The sequence below is a fragment of the Molossus molossus genome, unplaced genomic scaffold, assembly GCF_014108415.1.
Source record: "Molossus molossus isolate mMolMol1 unplaced genomic scaffold, mMolMol1.p scaffold_m16_p_5, whole genome shotgun sequence".
Lineage (NCBI taxonomy): Eukaryota > Metazoa > Chordata > Mammalia > Chiroptera > Molossidae > Molossus > Molossus molossus.
Window position 1 is genome coordinate 2,244,272 of NW_023425388.1, and position 18,867 is coordinate 2,263,138.

The window sequence follows — 18,867 nt, forward strand, 5'->3', positions numbered from 1 at the left end:
GACTGTGTGTGAGGCCACAGAACACAGAAGGAAGCAGAAAGGAAGTCCCGCCCACGGAGGGTCCCTCAGGTAATGACTCAGGATCCAACCTCATGAAGTAATTTACCGAAAGAGCACAGAAGGCAGCAGGACCGCGGGCCGAGGACTGAGCAGGGGGCCAGGCTCTCTCACCGAGCCTGTGGCCACAGCAAGAGCACGGCCGGGCTGCAGGCAGGGCTTCGGGACCCCACAGCACACGCTGCGGACGCCCTGCCCAGACCAGGCAGCCGGGGAAGTGGCGCAGGGATGGCTCCCTCCCAAGCGACTGAGTGCACCGATGTGCAGAGGGAACCACGCCAGTCAGCCCAGTCTCCAAGAGCACCCGAGAATCTCAGCACAGCAACGCGAGACTGAACCCTCCTCCACCTTAGCCTGTCCCCAGGGGACTGCGTTGCTGAAAAAGTTTGAGGGGTCTGCAATCCATAATAACCGTCCTGGAATGTCAGAGATCTGCTGTGAACTAAAAAGCAGCAAAGTCTCTGCCTGTCCATGTTCTCAATGCTGCAGACGGAGGCACAGAAGTTACCAGACAGCACACACTGGATGCCTCAAACGAATGCAACTTACACCTAAGGACTAAAGACTTTTGAAAAAAAATAAAATGCAAAATCACACTGTGATTTTGTGCCAATAGTGTGCTCTTACATAAATATCTTATACTTGAAAGATTAGACATTTATATCAACAAAGGAAAGTTGTTTTTTTTTTAATCAGAAAGCAAGCCAGAGAATACCCTCAAGCTGACAGGCCACTATGAACAACAAAGGGCAACTCCAGCAGCAGACATGCTGGGGACCACAGTGAGCCCTCCACAGGCTGACGGTACCGGGCACTATGCTGGGGACCACAGTGAGCCCTCCACAGGCTGACGGTACCGGGCACTATGCTGGGGACCACAGGGAGCCCTCCACAGGCTGACGGTACCGGGCACTATGCTGGGGACCACAGGGAGCCCTCCACAGGCTGACGGTACCGGGCACTATGCTGGGGACCACAGGGAGCCCTCCACAGGCTGACGGTACCGGGCACTATGCTGGGGACCACAGGGAGCCCTCCACAGGCTGACGGTACCGGGCACTATGCTGGGGACCACAGGGAGCCCTCCACAGGCTGACGGTACCGGGCACTATGCTGGGGACCACAGGGAGCCCTCCACAGGCTGACGGTACCGGGCACTATGCTGGGGACCACAGGGAGCCCTCCACAGGCTGACGGTACCGGGCACTATGCTGGGGACCACAGTGAGCCCTCCACAGGCTGACGGTACCGGGCACTATGCTGGGGACCACAGGGAGCCCTCTACGGGGCTGACTGTGCCGGGCACTATGCTGGGGACCACAGGGAGCCCTCCACAGGCTGACGGTGCCGGGCACTATGCTGGGGACCACAGGGAGCCGACCACAGGGAGCCCTCCACGGGGCTGACGGTACCGGGAAGTATGCTGGGGACCACAGGGAGCCCTCCACGGGGCTGACGGTACCGGGCAGTATGCTGGGGACCACAGGGAGCCCTCCATGGGGCTGACGGTACCGGGCACTATGCTGGGGACCACAGGGAGCCCTCCACGGGGCTGACGGTACCAGGCACTATGCTGGGGACTACAGTAAGCCCTCCATAGGCTGACGGTACCGGGCACTATGCTGGGGACCACAGTGAGCCCTCTACAGGCTGATGGTACCGGGCACTATGCTGGGGACCACAGTGAGCCCTCCACAGGCTGACGGTACCGGGCACTATGCTGGGGACCACAGGGAGCCCTCTACGGGGCTGACTGTGCCGGGCACTATGCTGCCAACGGTAAATCACTTGCCCAAGGTCACACAGAGCAGTGGAAGAGTCACAGTCAAACTGAGAAGTCTAGTTTCAGAAGCTGTGTCTCAACTATGATGTTTTTCCACCTACAGAGACCAAGATACTAGTCAACGTGGAAACACTTTAAAAATCAGTGTAGTATGAAAACATCAAAATTTTAATATTGAACACAGTGGCTGGATTTCTAGATATTTGAAAGAACATTACAGGGAAAAAGTATCTAACATTTCCAGGAATTCTGCACTTAAGTCCTCGTTTATGAATCTAGCTGATGTTATTAGATTGAATAATACAAGTGTCCAATGAACTAACAATCATGTAAACTTAAAAAATATAAAGATTTAAAAAAAAAAAAACACCACACTGTCAAATACCTACCTGCAACCCTGGTTGCTCCCAGAACAATGGAACAGAACCCCGGATTTGTATGAAGGAAGAAACAGAGTCATCTAAGTACACAACCTACAGAGAAAAACATGTATAAAATATTTCTGCAGACAAAGCTGTTACCTCCACATTAGAATACAAATTTACTAACATGTCTGCACACTAGTTATATGTTATGATCCATTGCTCCTATACAAATTGTCCCAACAAAAAATCTATATATACAGGTTGGGCAAAAGTAGGTTTACATTTGTTCATGTGGAAAATAATACAATAATTAATAACAATAATACTAGAATAAACTCTGAGTTTTATGTATTCATAACTATAAACCTACTTTTGTCCCTCCCTATATTAACCAGGAAAATATTAAAAATATAAGCATAAGAATCACAGCTTTTAAAAAGAAATTCCTTTTAAATCTCAATATTTTATACATTTATTTTTCTATTTTCACATAATGTCTTTTTAGTTACTTATATTTTTTAAATATTAAAGGGATTTGAAGATCTGAGTTGGGTTCAATGCACGGACTAAATTTACAATTACAGTATATAGTTTCACAGCCAAAAATACCGTAACTTTTTATTTTATTTTTTTTTAATCCTCATCCGAGGACATTTTTCCATTTTTTGTACAGACAGAGGAGGAGGGAGAGAGAGGAAGAGAGAGAGAGGGAAACATCGATGTGAAAGGGACACATCGAGTGGCTGCCACCCGCACGACCAACCAAGGCCGAGGACAAACTGCAACCGAGGTACGTGCCCTTAGCGGGAACCGAACCCGGGTCTCTCCGGACCGCAGGCCAATGCTCTAACCGCTGAGCCAAACCGGCCAGGGCAATACCATAACTTTTTATTTTAGACGGTTCGTATGCCCATGTGTGGGAGACGGGACTGACTCTATGTCACAGAAGCCGTTTTCCCAGTGGGCTAGCTCCAGGAAAAGCTGACTCAGTGCGGGGACGGGGCACTGCGTCCAGGAGGAGGCTGGCTCAGTGCGGGGACAGGGCCCTTACATGCCACCTGGCAGCAAGACTCCGCTCCTTATCTGAGCGCCAGTAGTAGCTGGGAACAGCCATAACATGACACACAGTCCTGAGTGAAACATGTTTGCTGTGCCCCTCACTCACACACGAATTAAGCGACATAAGACACTACACACCTGTTCTGTTTCTACAAAATTAGCGACGTGACCGTCATCGTTCGTTCCCCGGACGTTAAACCTGGTGCCCGCTCGCTCACAGCTCAGCCTGGAGATGAGGCAAGCCTTGGCCTGCTTGTGAGCGGCGTAAATTGTCCTGATCTCTACTCCCCCACACATGAGGCGCAACAGCCAGTCGTCACAGCTCACACCGTAGTGCTTGAGATGCAGGTGCAAAGACTGGTTCCTGCAGAGAGAGGGGGAGCCATTACCGACCGAGTTCTGGACCGCACTGTACTCCTAGGACATCGCGTTAATGCTAGTGGGTGAAAAGGCACCTGGAGTGCGTCCGTTCTTTCTCAGGTGGTGTGCTAGGCGTCAGAGGACGGGGCTGTGCAATGAGGTCCTTGGGCAGGCCTGCGGTCCACAAGAAAGAAGCCTATCTTTCATGGTTTTGGTATCTGTGCCCCATTCCTGTCGTCTTTCAGACAATGTATTTATAACTAACTTTTCCATATCCCACCCCACTTTATAAAGCTCTGCTTTTAAGGCTTGAATTTCATAAGGCTAAACTTTAATGCATTTAAATTTAAAGAGCCATGTCTTAACGCATGCCTGTTTTCCCTCACTAAATACTTTAGTGTTCTAGGTGAAAGACGGGCCTGGCTCCCCAACACTCGGAGCAGTTGTTCTCAAACAATGTGCAGAAGGCCGAGGCTGTCAAACCCCGGAGCAGGGACACTGGAGCCCCGCCAGGCCGGCCACCTTCCCATCCTGCTGCCACCTCCTCAGGAGTCTCTCCAAAGAACACCTGGGGAGCTCCTAACCCATCTAGCACCAAGGAAAATAGAATCCTGTGCAGAAACTTTCTACCTGGTATTTCAAATAACGAGGTGCCTCACACAGGGGATTTTCTGTGATACTGGAGCTTGGCTCTCTGAGTTTTAAAACCCTCCTACTGGAGTAAGTGGAAACCTTTCCTAAGTGCTCTAAACCATCTTGTCTTAAAGGTATAAAAACAATGAACAGCATTTTCTTGAAGATTGGGGTCATTAATGTCAATAATGTCCAGCAGTCCCCAACCCCTCCTCCTGGGACTCGGGCTGCAGGGGAAATAGCAGATGCTGGTCACATGCAGCTCTGGGAGCCCAGCCACACCCCTCCTCACCCACATGAGAAAGCATGCGGGCCGTGAACAGGTGCTGAAATCACCACCAGGAGAACAGTGAATCCAATTACCAGTCCTTATTTTATTTATTTTTTAATCCTCACCCAAGGATATTTTTCTATTTATCCTCAGATAGTGTGGGAGGGAGGAGGAGGAGGAGGAGAGAGAGAAACATCGATGCCAGAGAGACACATCGACTGGTTGCCTCCTGCCGACCCCGACCAGGGCCGGGACAAAATGCAACCTAGGTACGTGCCCTTGACCGGAAACGAACCTACAACTCTTTGGTCTGCAGGCCGATGCTCTAACCACTGAGCCAAACCGGCCAGGGCCAGTTATTTTAGAAAATACAACAAGGTTCCATAACCTGCTCCCTGCACTGACCTGAGGCAGGCTGAAGGAGACTGTGACCCAGTGCATCCAGACACCACAGGGAGGCCCAGTCCCAACAGAGGGACAGGAGACCCGGGTGTCCCCACTGAAACAGTGTGTGGGATCCCATGCGTTCGTTCAGGCAGAGTTTCTCCCTGCACCGTCAGTTTTCAGTTTTCTTTGCAGTGAATGTGTGGCTGTTTTAATTCTATTTAAACTACAAACACCTCTAATGGCAGCGGCTTCCAGGCTCCAGTGGAGGAAAACCACCGGCTTCTATGACAGGTATTTGCAGTCTCCTGCAGCGACAAGCTGACTTGGCTACATCCTGGAGATTTCTACTAAACTGCAAGAGTATGTGTAACAAACATGAGTTCTTAAAGCTTTCATTTTCTTATGCAAAGTGAGGCTCGACAATGCTAATCCTTAGCAAAACTGGAAAGTGTGAAATGAGCGAACTCACCCGTGTTGTTTCAGCCTCCCTGTGTTTAACCTTCCTCCTACTGGATAACCCTCCGTGCAGTCTCTAAATGTGCCCGCCTCTGCACACGTCTGGGCAAACTGCTGTGTAAACCTTCAATCTGGGGTCAAAAGTTACCCTCACAGAATGAAAAGATACGTGACCCATTCCTTCTGATTAAAGAGCACACCTGCTCGGACTCCAGATTCCGGAAGGAAAAGTGCTCTCTGGATCTGAGGAACCGGGGGTGAGAAGGAGCAGGCGGGAAAGTGAGCACAGCTGCCCTCAGCCCACGGCAACGCCTTCCTTCACCTCGTCCTGGGACTTCAATGTCTTGTTCACTGGACAGATGGAGGGTTGGTACGAGCAGCCAGGACTCTGTTCCCTCACCTGCGCCCCTCCTTCCCGCTCCTCCTCCTCTGCTGGGTTCCACGTCTCTGCCTCCAGTGCTCCTTTCCCATGGCCCTCTCCCCTCCCCACTCCCACTGCTCTGGGCCAAGAACCGAACACGTGAGCCAGAAGGTGACCAAGTCGTTGCTCTAGCTAGTTTGCTGTCTTGAGGCTGTTGCTGACTTTGAGCCCTGTGACCCCCAGGGCAAACGGGTCCAACCTGACGGTGCTACTGAGGGCCAGAGAGACAGATGGTGAAAGTTCAGGAGAGCAGCACTGTAGGAGGAGACACCTTGGGTCTGAACTGCTGAGGGAGGCCCAGAGAGGTCCTGAACTTTGGCCTAAGAACACGTGCAAACATAAGGAAATAGAATGTGTACATGGTGTTAAGGGGAAAGTCAACACTGGTGCGGTGCCGGTTGTGGATAAGAGGACACCACAGCGAACACTGGGCCTGTTCCAATCAAGCCGTCCTCACCACGGCCACACGTTCCGCTTGTCTATGCACGCTGACACCACCACACCCTGTGCACGAGCAGGGAGCATCTTCGTTACTGATTTGACTCTTACGTTATGCTGCTGAACGCACCCCAGCACGCTGTTCCTACTGAATCAAGATCATCTGCTTACAACTACAATGAAAAAATAAGCCCGGTGGTTGTGGCTCAGTGGATGGAGCGCTGTCCCATGAACTGAGAGGTCCCAGTTCAATTCCCGGTCAGGGCACATGCCAGGGTTTAGGGCTCGATCCCCAGTAGGGGGTGTGCAGGAGGCAGGTGATCAATGTTTCTCTCTCACATAGATGTTTCTATCTCTCCCTCCCTTCCTCTCTAAAAAAAAAAAATCAATAAAAACATATTTTGAAAAAATTGATAAAAACATGTTTTAAAAACAAAAAATAATAATAAGGGAATGTTGGCTTAGAAAGGCCATATTGCTAGAGACAAGATCTCAAAACTAAGAATAGTCCATTGAGTAACACAGTTCTATTACATCTAATTCATTCCCAATTTTAAAAGGAAGGTTTTAAATCTATTTCTGAAATGGAAGGTCACAGGACAACTCTCATCAGGAGACAGCGGGCACTTGCCCTGCCCTGCTGGGCGCTGGGGCAGGGCCGAGTGCGCTGGCTGGGCGCAGGGCCACCTGCTGTCTGGCCCGAGCGCAAGCAGGAGGACAGGGCAGGCGCGGCACACCCACCAGAAGAACCGGTTGTCGGTCGCGTGCTCCTGCAGGCTGCGATGCGCACTCAGACTCAGGTCTAAGCTGGCTCCACAGGCAGACCATGCAAAATAAAAGTTTCCTGAATTCAAAACTTTTCGCACTTCTGAGATGCGATCCTCATCTGAAGAATCGATTCGCAGGGATATAAATTCAGTGGAAGTAACTCGAAAAACTTCAGATTCTTGAATTTTTCCCACAGACATACATCCAGTGACCAGGACCAGGTAATGTAACATGGTATCACCTGCAAAGAAGCAGAGATTTAAGTGGATGGAAAGTTCCAGTATCTTTCAAGCTACTCAAAATTTCTTCCAACTTTCTTCTCCTGTCTCCACCTTTTAAAATCTCACATCATGGTTATTTAAAACGCATCAGAGATGTGTTTATGGTCACATCTAGACTTTGGCAAAAGCTGAAGAAATCCTTGTTTAAGCACATTTAGAATAATGAAGCATTTAAACATTAACAGAATAATCTCACATTTATGAAACTGTTTACTACTTAATCGGAGGGTACACAAAAATGATCAAATAAAAAAAATGTGTTATCTTCCCTACTTTTCCTTTGTGATTGTTAGGAAGTTCAATGAATGTGAGAGTTCTTGGCAGTCATGTGGAAAAAAGGGTATAGAATGTGAGCTGATGATGATATGTGGGCAGAGTCCCTGGGACAATTTATAAACAATTAAGTTTATAAAAACTTTCGTGGGATTTTTGACAAGAACCCAGTGAAGTCAGCGTGAAGCTGGAATTCGGCAGCGGTGCAGCCTGACCGGGGGCTCTGCCTCTTGGCCCCACTACTCGTGTGGACAGAACCAACCTGCGCTGTCCTCCTTCTAATACGGGACTGAGCCTATCCCACTGGGCTCTGAGGATCACCCAGGACTATGTTAGCTAAGCACCAAGGCACGTGACGGAGTCATGGCGGATGGTGCCTCTCCATTTCCTGGACCCGTGCTCACAGCGAGCAAAGGTGCTCGCCCCAGAGTGGAGATCGGCGGCCCACTGAGCCCGCCGCCTGACGTTATCAGGAGCCATGTGCTGAGCTGTGTGACGGTGCAGGCTTCTTGTCACCACAGAGAGCAGCAAAACAGCCCTGGCAGGTCGCGCTCGGCCAGCTGTCACACACTCAGACCTGTCATCGCAAAGGCCACTCTGCAGCCCACGGTGACATTAAGTGGCAGAGGCAGACCCAAGCTGAGACCCCCTGACAAAGCAGACGCTTTCCCACTGTAAGCCAGGGAAGCAGCACAGTCGTCCCCCCACTTCGCACTCGGACGTTCGCAGCTTCACTCTGTCGGGTAGAAGCGCGAAGTGGGGGGACGACCTGTATAAACAAAGAATCCTACTTCGTGGAAATTCATTTATCATGGTAGGGTCTGGAACTGATTAACTGTGATAAACGACTGTATGGTTCCCACTAAGATATTTTACTAAATGCACTGAGGCAAAGAAAAAGGGTAACGACAGTCTCCTTTGACAAATGGCACCGATCTCTTAAAAGATGTTACCACACTCATAGCTCACATATGGAATCTGACATTTATAAATAGTCTTTTTCAAATCCTTAAAATTACAGAACAGAAATGAGAAAAGAGATTAATTATGTTGAATAATAAACTTACCAAGATTTAATCGTAAAACACCTAGTAGTCCGTATGCATCCAGTACTTTGGAGTATGCACCCTTGATTGCCTCTTTTTCTGCAGAAGCTGCACAAAAAAGTTTTAAGGTAAGAAATACGACCTGAAACATCAGATTCTATTTAGCTATAAAGTCAAGGTTTTAAACCCAAATTTCTAAATCTAAATCTGACATTCTTAACAAATGTATTATATAAAATGCTTTCTCAAACTAGTAACTTAATTGTTCTTCCCAAAGAGTTCAGCGATGCTCCATCACTGTCTGCTGATCCATCCCCTCCCACTGATCTGAAGTGCTGTTACCTTGAATAATGTTCATGTTTGGGGGTTTGTTTTAGAATTTTCTTTTCTCTCCCAATGATGTGTTCGACTGCTCTTACTACGAGTACCACACTGCTATGATGTTCCGAACAGGATAATACCCAACTCCTTAACAAGAAATCTTTCAGAATCTGGCCTCAACATAGTCTTTGTTTCGTTTTTCATCAGCCCCACTCCTTGCATCCCATGCTCCAACCACGTACAACGCTCTCTGGCGCCAGACATGCTTCACATTTCTGCACCTTTGCACAGCAATCCAGCCTTCTGCTGCAAGGCTCGCCCCAGCCTTTGCCTCCTGGCACAGCTCCATCCACTGATACACACAGGCAGACGCTTACTCTCGGGAACCTTTCTTTACTTCTCCAGCACATTCTCCCCCAGAGCTCCCTCTTCATGTTCCCGAAACCTTTTCTTTCACTTGCCACCTGCTCCTTGAAGGCAGAGCCCTGTCCTAGTCAGCTCTTTACCAGCCCTTAGACTAGGGCTCCACAAGGACTGACCCACATTTACATAATAAAAGCTAATGACCACACTTTAGCACAGGAACAGGAACTCGTTGGTCTGGCCTTTGTCTTGATTTATTTCTTCCTCAATAAAATTAATGTTATCTTGCTAATGAACATAACCCACAGACAGTTTCCTAGGGCAGGCTGTTGTGGTTGTTCTATTAAGAAAAAACAAACAAACACAAACTCTGAAACTCTGAAGGAAAAATCCTCCTAGTCCTTAACAAATACACTTATTAAAACTTTGACAAAGAGTCAAAGAAATATAAACCACAGCTAGTGTCTCAACGGATAATCACAAGAAACACCTCCTCAAGTCCACAAACCTAGAGGGGTGTGGCCCTCTTGTTCACTGTGCCTGTTCTCTTCCAACTTCTTTCCTTTTTACTGCCCTCCCCTCCCCATTCCCCCCAGCCCTCTCACCTGTGGCTGAGTCACCTGTCCCCTCTCCTGCCCTCACTCACCTGCGGCACAGAAGGGCAGTGCACCTGGATGGGTTCCACAGGACCCCAGCCAGCACAGAAGCACAGCCTGTGGCCTTCCCACTTCCTGTCCATCTAAACTGTCAACACAGGACTGTCTTCTGGGATAGGGCTCTGCTTGCCACTCCCTAGCGCTGTGCCTCACTGTTTCCCCTGCCGCCACACTCTTCTCAGGATTCCACAGGTCATCCCTTCCCTGCCTGCTGCCCCTCTCTGCAGACCCCTCCCCAGCTTCTGCCTAGCTGTCCCACTGCCACCTTCAGAGGTGTGTTCCGTTCGCTGGCAGCACGCGCTAAGGCTAAATGATTTAACTAACCGCTCAGGTAGCGGACACTTTCACAATCCCTGTATGTTCATCATCAGGGCAGCCTTTGTCTTTATCAGACCACACGCATGAGATCTGGGAGTGCGGAATAGTTCGCCAGGCCGTTCGTTATGGGGATCTGTATTTCATTCTACATTCCTAGAGTTCCTACTGCTACTATATTGCCATGTTTACAGAACCGTTACTCCTAAGGTTCCATGACAAGCCACATGAACATAAAACAACACAACAGAAAATTGAATTATATTTTATAAAGGACTACCTACCCCTAAAACATTAGGAGGCTCATTGTATCTCTGATGATAGAAAACATGTCTCCCGGGGCAACTATTTTTCTAGAGTTTTATAAATTACATGCTATGTGCATTTAAATACTATCACCATACAGTAAGCTAGATATTACTAGATATATCAGTTTCAAGTGCAATGAACACCTGGATTCAAATACCAGCAGCTAGTAATAGTTAAAAAGAAAATCTATTTTTAGCCCTGGCCAGTATGACTCAGAAGTTGGAGCACTGCCCACGAACCGAAGAGTCTCAGGTTAGATTCCCAGTCAGGGGCTCATGCCTGGGTTACAGGTTCCATCGGGGTCACGCAGAACGAAACAATTAATGTGTTTCTCTCACCTGGATGTTTTTCTCTCTCTCCCTCACTCCCTTCCACTCTCTCTAAAAATCAATGGGCAAATATTCTTGGGTGAGGATTAACAACATATATATATATTTTTTTAAATATTCAATCATCACCTTCCCTTAGAAAACAAAAATGTTATAACTTAAGTTACCATGCAACAAAATGTTCTCTCTTCTAACAATGCATTGTGATTGCCTTTTCATTAACTGTGCTCCAAATATAAGAATATGTCACATCTCTCAGGCCCAAAGAAGACCCACTAGACTGTCACCTGATTTCCACATGCGAACAGAGGCCACAGTGCCTGGCCACCACACTCTCGCATTCCTCCTCACTCAGGAGGGACAGGTGCACACGACGAGCTCACAAGTAACTGACGTGCACACTCACAGGTCAAGGCAAGGAAGAGCTTGACGAGAACAGGAGATGTCACTTGCCCTCAGAACTGTAGACCATTTTTAGAGTGACCAGTGATGTTCCAGCTGAGGTTCCGGTTCACTGTTTCGGTGATGATTATGGTACTGACCACCAACAGTATTAGGTATCTTTCATGCATTATTCAATTTCCACAACCACCCCAAATTATAGTTACTACTATTTCCATTTGACATATGAGGAACCAGGCTGAGAGGTCCTAACTCTCTCTAGCTTGTTGAGTGTGAACAGCCAGCGAGCGCAGCTCCACAAGGGGGTCCTGTCTAGTTCATGGCCCTTCCCAGTGGCCCAGCGCAGCACGGCCCTCACCAGGAGCTCAGTAATTGTACGTTCAGTGAGTTGGTGGATGAAATGTCAGACCACCCGCACTTTAATCTCCAGACTCTTCCAAGTCCATACGAGAACAGTGTTTCCTCCGAACACTTCTGATGTAGAGGACTGCAGATGTTCCTCTATTCTTCCACACAGGCTGCCAAGGTTTGGGGAGAAGGCAGGGAGGTTCTCTGCAGGCTGCCAGAGCCCAGTGAGCCAGGAAGATGGCTCTGTGCAAAAGAGGCGGGGAAAGAGGGCATCCACTGGGGAAGGGAAAGGTCGGTGTGAGACACTGAGGTCTGTGTGGTGTCCGCCCAGGAATGTCAGGAGCAGCCTGGCATGGTCCTGGCATGGTAAGTTAAAGCTGAACAAGTATGGGGAGGGCAGAGGCACTGGAGGGAGGCCCAGTGGGCCGAGGAGGGTACCCATGAAACAGGCCGCAGGGGCAACAGGAGAGCGGGTGGTCACACAGGAGAAAGATGAAGATGGGAGCAGGTCTCTCCGTATCAGGGAAGTGAGTGCAAACACGGAGAGAGAGCAAAGAGCACACACTCTGGAGTGTTGCTGGAACTGGAGTTGGCAGTGTGAACTCCCAGCTTTCTGGACAGACAGACGCAGATATAAAGTAGGCATGTGTGATCACACACACACATGCACAGCTCCTTAGCTCTGTCCATGGACAGCACCTGGAACCAGCCAGACCCCACAGCAGCCAGCATGCTCAACCCCTGGCCTCGCTCTCCAGCACACGCTCCACCACGCGCACCAGGCCTCCTGGGGGAGACGGCAGAGTCCAGGGCGAGGACTGGACAAGGGGAGCCTGGAGCACATTCTTGTGCCGGAGAGTAGGGGTTCTTCAAAGAACAATGGAGACACCCTGGCCAGTTTGGCTCAGCGGTTAGAGCGTCCACCTGCGGTCCAGAGAGACCCGGTTCGGTTCCCGCTAAGGGCACGTACCTCGGTTGCAGTTTGTCCCCGGCCCTGGTTGGTCGTGCGGGTGGCAGCCACTCGATGTGTCCCTTTCACATCGATGTTTCCCTCTCTCTCTCTCTTCCTCTCTCTCCCTCCCACTCTATCTGAACAAAAAATGGAAAAATGTCCTCGAGTGAGGATAAAAAAAAAAAAACAAGAACAATGGAGACAAATCACAGAGATGCAGAAGCCAGCATGAAGGGACTGCTGGAGAAACCTGGGGCAATCCGAACATCAAAATAAATGATAAGAGTAACAGATTCTGACTCACTAAGTCCATTAACTGAAAGTCTGATGAGAAATGGGATATTTACATAGTCTCAGAGTACCTCACCTCAAAACGCCTATTAACTGTCAAGGAAAAAGAGTCTGCCAGAGGCTTACAGATACCACATTAATCAAGTATTCAAAGTGAACACCCACAATAAGGGGGCAAGTCAAATTGTGAGCCACTTGCCAGAACACAATGAAAGAACCACACCCCTTCGGTGACATTCCTGCCAAGACCTATAACCGGAATCTGAGCAAGGGGAGCCATCAGACCCACCCAAGGTGAGGGATATTCTACAAACAACTGGCCTGCACCTTAACAAATTTTAATTCAGAAATGTCCATAACTAAGGAACTTCTCCAGGTTTAAGGAAACAAAAAAGACGTGACAACTAATAAAACACACAAAATGAACTAGATCTTTTTGTTATGAAATAAGTCACTGTTGGGATAAGTCACTGTTGGGACAACCAGTGCAACTGACCAGAGCCTGAGGGTGGCCAGGGTGCAGCGTTACCAGGGGTGCAGTGAGGGTGGCCAGGGTTCAGCGTTACCAGGGGTGCAGTGAGGGTGGCCAGGGTGCAGTGTTACCAGGGGTGCAGTGAGGGTGGCCAGGGTGCAGTGTTACCAGGGGTGCAGTGAGGGTGGCCAGGGGTGCAGTGTTACCAGGGGTGCAGTGAGCGTAGCCAGGGTGCAGTATTACCAGGGGTGCAGTGTTACCAGGGGTGCAGTGAGGGTGGCCAGGGTGCAGTGTTACCAGGGGTGCAGTGAGGGTGGCCAGGGGTGCAGTGTTACCAGGGGTGCAGTGAGCGTAGCCAGGGTGCAGTATTACCAGGGGTGCAGTGTTACCAGGGGTGCAGTGAGCGTGGCCAGGGTGCAGTGTTACCAGGAATCAGTGAGGATGGCCAGGGGTGCAGTGTTGCTTTTGTGTGGTACCATCACAGGTATGTGAGAGGGACACCTAACAGGCATTGGAAAATCTTGGAGCAAGGATTCCTATTGGGCAAGACATGTTACTAGGACAAGGAAGCTATTTAGATCCCCGAGTACAGGTAAGGCAAGATGCTGGATTGTTTTGTCAGGCCTCAGATTTGGCTACTAAAGCTTGGCGAAGGCCTCCAGAGTCTGCAGAAAGGACAGGCTCTCTTGCTACAGTTAGGCACAGGAATCTGTGTCATTCATTAATCAGTTCCAAGCAGCAGTAAGTAGACAGGTTGATAATACAGAAGCAGCAGATACATTGTTATTACAATTAGCCTACTAGAATGCTAATGCAGATTGTCGGGCTGTACTTGCTCCTTGAAGGGAAGAACCTCCACAGCAGGGGAACATATCAAAGCACGTCAGAATGTAGGGACAGGAGCGCATCGGTCCAGAGCATTAGCTGCTGCTCTCAGAACATTGCAAACTGGAGGATTCTAAAAAGGGCCACAAGGGTCCGAGTTATGTTTCAATTGTGGCAAGCCAGACATTTTCAGAAGGAATGTAGAAAAGGGGCAGTCGGAACCAGTGGCACTCCTACTAAGCCTTGTTCTCCATGTGGCAAAGGGCTGCATTGGGCCAATCAGTGCCAGTCTAAACTTCACAAAATTGGGAATTCCTTGTCTGGAAATGGGAGGAGGGGCGCGAGGCCCAGTGCTCCGGCACTGCCTGGGTCCCTCAGCTTCAGGCTTTTCTCAGCCAATCAAGCAAAGGGTTGGAGACCTCAGCATCAACAGCAGGAAGTGCTGGCCTGGACTTTATCACCACCACAGAATTAACCCTTAAGGAGTTTGATATTATTTATCTAGCTCCTACTAGAGTTTATGGCCCCTTGCCTGAGGGAAAGATGGGTTTAGTGGTTGGATGATCTAGCTTAACAATGAAAAGAATTTAATTGACGCCAGGGGTAACTGACTCAGATTTCTGAAGGACAGACTGAAGTATCACTTAAGGCAGTGGGCTTTCATGTATTAACACTGGAACCCAGGGACCCGAACAGCTCAGCTCCTCTTGTTACCATACTGGGTCCCCAGAGCCACCTCCACAGTAAGAGGAAATGCAGAGCTGGGGAGCACTGGTCAGTGTGATATTTTCTGGACAGGCTGCTATTAAAACCAGGAAGCCCTTGCTCTCCATTAATATATAAGGGCAACTATTTTCAGGATTACTGGATACAGGGGCAGACATTTCTATTTTAACAGCTAGGGGGTGGCCTGAGAAATGGCCTAAAGCCCCAGAAGTACCCCTGTCAGTGACAGGAGTGGGAGAAACTCGAGCTCCTCAACAAAGTACTCGCTCCCTTTCCTCTGTAGGTCCAGATGGACAAAAAAGATGGATTCAACTTTATGTCATGGAGTCTCCCCTAAATTTGTGGGGAATGATTGGCTAGGGGGTCATTGGCCTGGAAAACGACAGAGCTGGTATGGGTTGATCAGTGGCCTTTAAAAGGGGAAAAATTACTACAAGCAAATTAGTAAAAGAACAATCGGAAGCAGGTCATATAGAACCTTCACTCAGTCCCTGGAACAGGTGGTAAATGGAGATGACTACGATTTGAGGGCAATCAATACTGTTATGGAACCCATGGTAGCAGTACAACCTGGGCTCCCCAATCCTACAAGGATTTCTGAAAAATGTCCTGTAATTGTTATTAGATCTTAAGGATTATTTTTTCACTATCCCTTTAGTCCTTACAGATTGAGAAAAATTCATTTTCTGTTCCCTCCATTAACAATAGTGAACCAATACAACAGTTTCAATAGAAGGTACTACCCCAAGGAATGATGACTAGTCCAACAATTTGTCAATACTATGTCCATCCTGCTATTGATCCAGTAAGGAAACTATTTCCTGCCATTTATCTATACCATTATATGGGTGAAATTTTGTTAGCTGCCTCTACCCTAGAAGAATTGAATCAGGCCTATGTAATGCTTCAGGAGACTTTGAAAGAGGCAGGATTATAAATTGCTCCAGACAAGGTACAGTAATTAGAACCTTAGCAACACTTAGGGTGGATATTAGGGGCAAGAACTATTTGCCCCCAGAAACTTACCATTCCAGTAAAAGTAACAACTTTAAATGAATTACAAAAATTATTGGGGGCCATCAAATTGGCTTCGACCCATGCTTGGTATCACTACTCGGCACTTAACTCATTTATTAACACTCTCAGGGTGAACCATTCACCTAGAACTATCTGTAGAAGCGCAGCAGGAACTTAGAGAAATAACCACTCAAATACAAATCTGACAAGCTCATCACGGTCATTCAAGGACCCTATTCAGCTATTTGTAAATCCAACTGTGCCGTACCCTACAGCATTAATAGGACAATGAACTCCTGAAGTAAAATATCTCAAATGGATCTTTCTCCCAGCTACCCGGTCTAAAACAAGAACTCCACTTATCGAACTGTTAGCAAATCTAATAACCAAAGGTAAAAAAGAACACCAGAACAGACAGGATATGACCCTCAGATTCTACATTTCCCTCTTACTCAAGAACAATTTGTCATTTTGATTTGCCAGGCAATGGACTTTCAAGTAGCTCTGGAAGATTTCTTTGGGGAAATTAATTACTCTATTCTGGCAAATAAATTCTTACAAAATATTCCTTAATTACCTCTTAACATGGTACAAAAACTCAGTAGTACCCCATTACCTGGGGCTAGAACTATATTCATTGATGGATCAGGTAAATCTCACAAAGCAGGAGTAGCCAGGAAAGAAAAGGAGGAAGGGAGAAATATTAGCAGCCTTGAGCCTGGGTCAACTCAGTGTGCTGAATTACGGGCTGCAATACTAGCTCTTCAACAATGTACAGAAGAGCCCTTAAATACAGTTGGTGATTCACAGTATGTAAAGTGTTACAAAGAACAGAGCAAGCTTTTATTAAGCCTTTAGCTGATTAGCATCTATTAACCCTATTCTTTTCTGTCCAAACTTTGATAGACCAACTAAATCATCCTATTTTTAGCTCTGGTCGGTTTGGCTCAATGATTAGAGCATCGGCCTGCGGTCCAGAGAGACCCGTTCCCGCTAAGGGCGTGTGCCTCGGTTGCAGTTTGTCCCAGGCCCTGGTTGGTGGTGCGGGTGGCAGCCACTCGATGTGTCCCTTTCACATCAATGTTTCCCTCCCTCCCTCCCTTCCTCCCTCCCTCCCTCCCACTCTATCTGAACAAAAAAATGGAAAAATGTCCTCGGGTGAGGATAAAAAACATAAATAAATAAATAAATAAATAAATAAATAAATAAATAAATCATCCTATTTTTATAACCTACATTCGATCTCATTCCACACTCCCCGGACCTTTAAGACAAGGAAATACGCAGGCGGATGCCATCGTAGCAGCAATTCTCATTTCAGCAAGTCCAGTGTCCGCAGGCCTTTGTCACCAGAATGCGCGAGCACTCACGAAAACCTTGCATTTGACCCTCTTGCAAGCTCAAGACATTATTAAGGCTTGCCCAGACTGCCAACTTTCGGGAGGGACTCCAACATCAGCAGGAGTCAATCCTCGGGGTTTAACCTCTAATGCCTTACGGCAAACAGATGTAACACATATTCCATCATTTGATCGATTTGGGTGGGTACATGCTGTTGACATCCATTCCAAGTTTCTGTATGCAACCGCCACTACCGAGGAAAAAGCCAAAGACGTTAAGTGTCACTGGCTGTCCTGTTTTGCACATATGGGGGTGCCACTGGGAATTAACACAGATAATAGGCTAGCCTATACATCTCAAAGCATTAAATTATTTCTCCAACAACGGAGCACTGGGCATAAAACTGGCATCCCCTACAACCCTACAGGACAAGCTATTGATGAACGTGCTCATGCTACTTTAAAATTATTAATTCCAAACAAAAATGGGGGAATATGGGTGAACCCCCTGTGAATCAACTTTCTCTGACAATCTATCCCCTTCCTGTACATTTTTTAAAATGAGGGAGATCCCTTTATTTTATGAAACTCCATGAAATATGGAGAAATAAGTCATGTAACAGGGAGAGACCTAATCAAATTATTGTCCCATTTCTCTGGTAATTTAATTTTAGAAAACAGTCTTCCATTCTAAGATTAGTTAAAATAAGAAAGCCATACTACTTTAAAACACTGCGTAGAACTAACCTGCATCTGTAAACAGTTTACTCAGTCCGTCCCCACCGTCCTTGTCCCTTCCCGCTCTCCCCCGTGTCCCACACAGCAGCCACACTCTTCCCCCTCCACCTCGTTCTATGTTCTTTCCATCGAGAATATCTGTTAGTCATCTCTCCAAATACTACCCATCCATCTTCTACCCAACTCAAACGCACTTCCTTCCCGAGTGCCCCCGATCTCGGGCTGCAAGCCAATCTCCTTCTCTCTCTATCTCCCACTCCAGAGCCCTGCTTACTGACAGCAGTAGGAACACGGTCTCCTTTCTTCACACCGCAACAGGACACCACCTGACACAGAGACGCCCAACAGTTTGGCTCTTAAGTATTCATCTACTAGACAAAAACAAATAGAGAGTTGCAGCACGAAAGGAAATGTTTTTAGTTTAAAAATAATACATAAAAAGAGAAGCATTCTACCTTAGCATCGATAGTATCTGAATGCTCTCCTGACTGAAATCCAAGGATCCCTCACCAGGATGTCTGTGGTGGGACATGGAGGTTGGGAAGACAGGCATTGTTCAGTTATTTCCTCCAGGGGTTAAACCCGCAGCTTATCAAATGATAAGGTGTGTGGATAAGCCAAGTGAAAGAATGAGCAGAAATGGCAGTTCAGGGACATAGTGACAGGAAGTCAGGTCTGTCTCCTGCTAGAGCCGTCTTTCAAAGTGTACACTGTGCTCTCAATGAGGGGAATAGACTGCTTTTCGATTGTTTTTCCTCCTGCTCATGTTTGGTGTTGTTAAACAAAAATAACCCTTTCCTTTCATGTGTTATTGATTTCTAACGACTAGCAGGTTGAATGTCCAAATTGACTGTGTTTTAGGAGT

At 47.8% G+C, this 18,867-nt stretch overlaps 1 protein-coding gene across 3 annotated transcripts in view; it reads right to left on the reverse strand.

Annotated features, from left to right (window-relative positions):
- SYNJ1 (synaptojanin 1) overlaps positions 1–18,867 on the reverse strand; it is an 85,310-nt gene that overhangs the window by 52,945 nt on the left and 13,498 nt on the right. For all 3 annotated transcript variants that reach the window (XM_036242575.1, XM_036242576.1, XM_036242574.1), the window contains exons 2-5: positions 8,620–8,706; positions 6,972–7,239; positions 3,403–3,628; positions 2,230–2,313 (exon numbers count right to left, since the gene is read on the reverse strand). In XM_036242575.1, the coding sequence (XP_036098468.1) occupies positions 2,230–2,313; positions 3,403–3,628; positions 6,972–7,239; positions 8,620–8,706 (665 nt within the window). The remainder of the gene's footprint in view (positions 1–2,229; positions 2,314–3,402; positions 3,629–6,971; positions 7,240–8,619; positions 8,707–18,867) is intronic.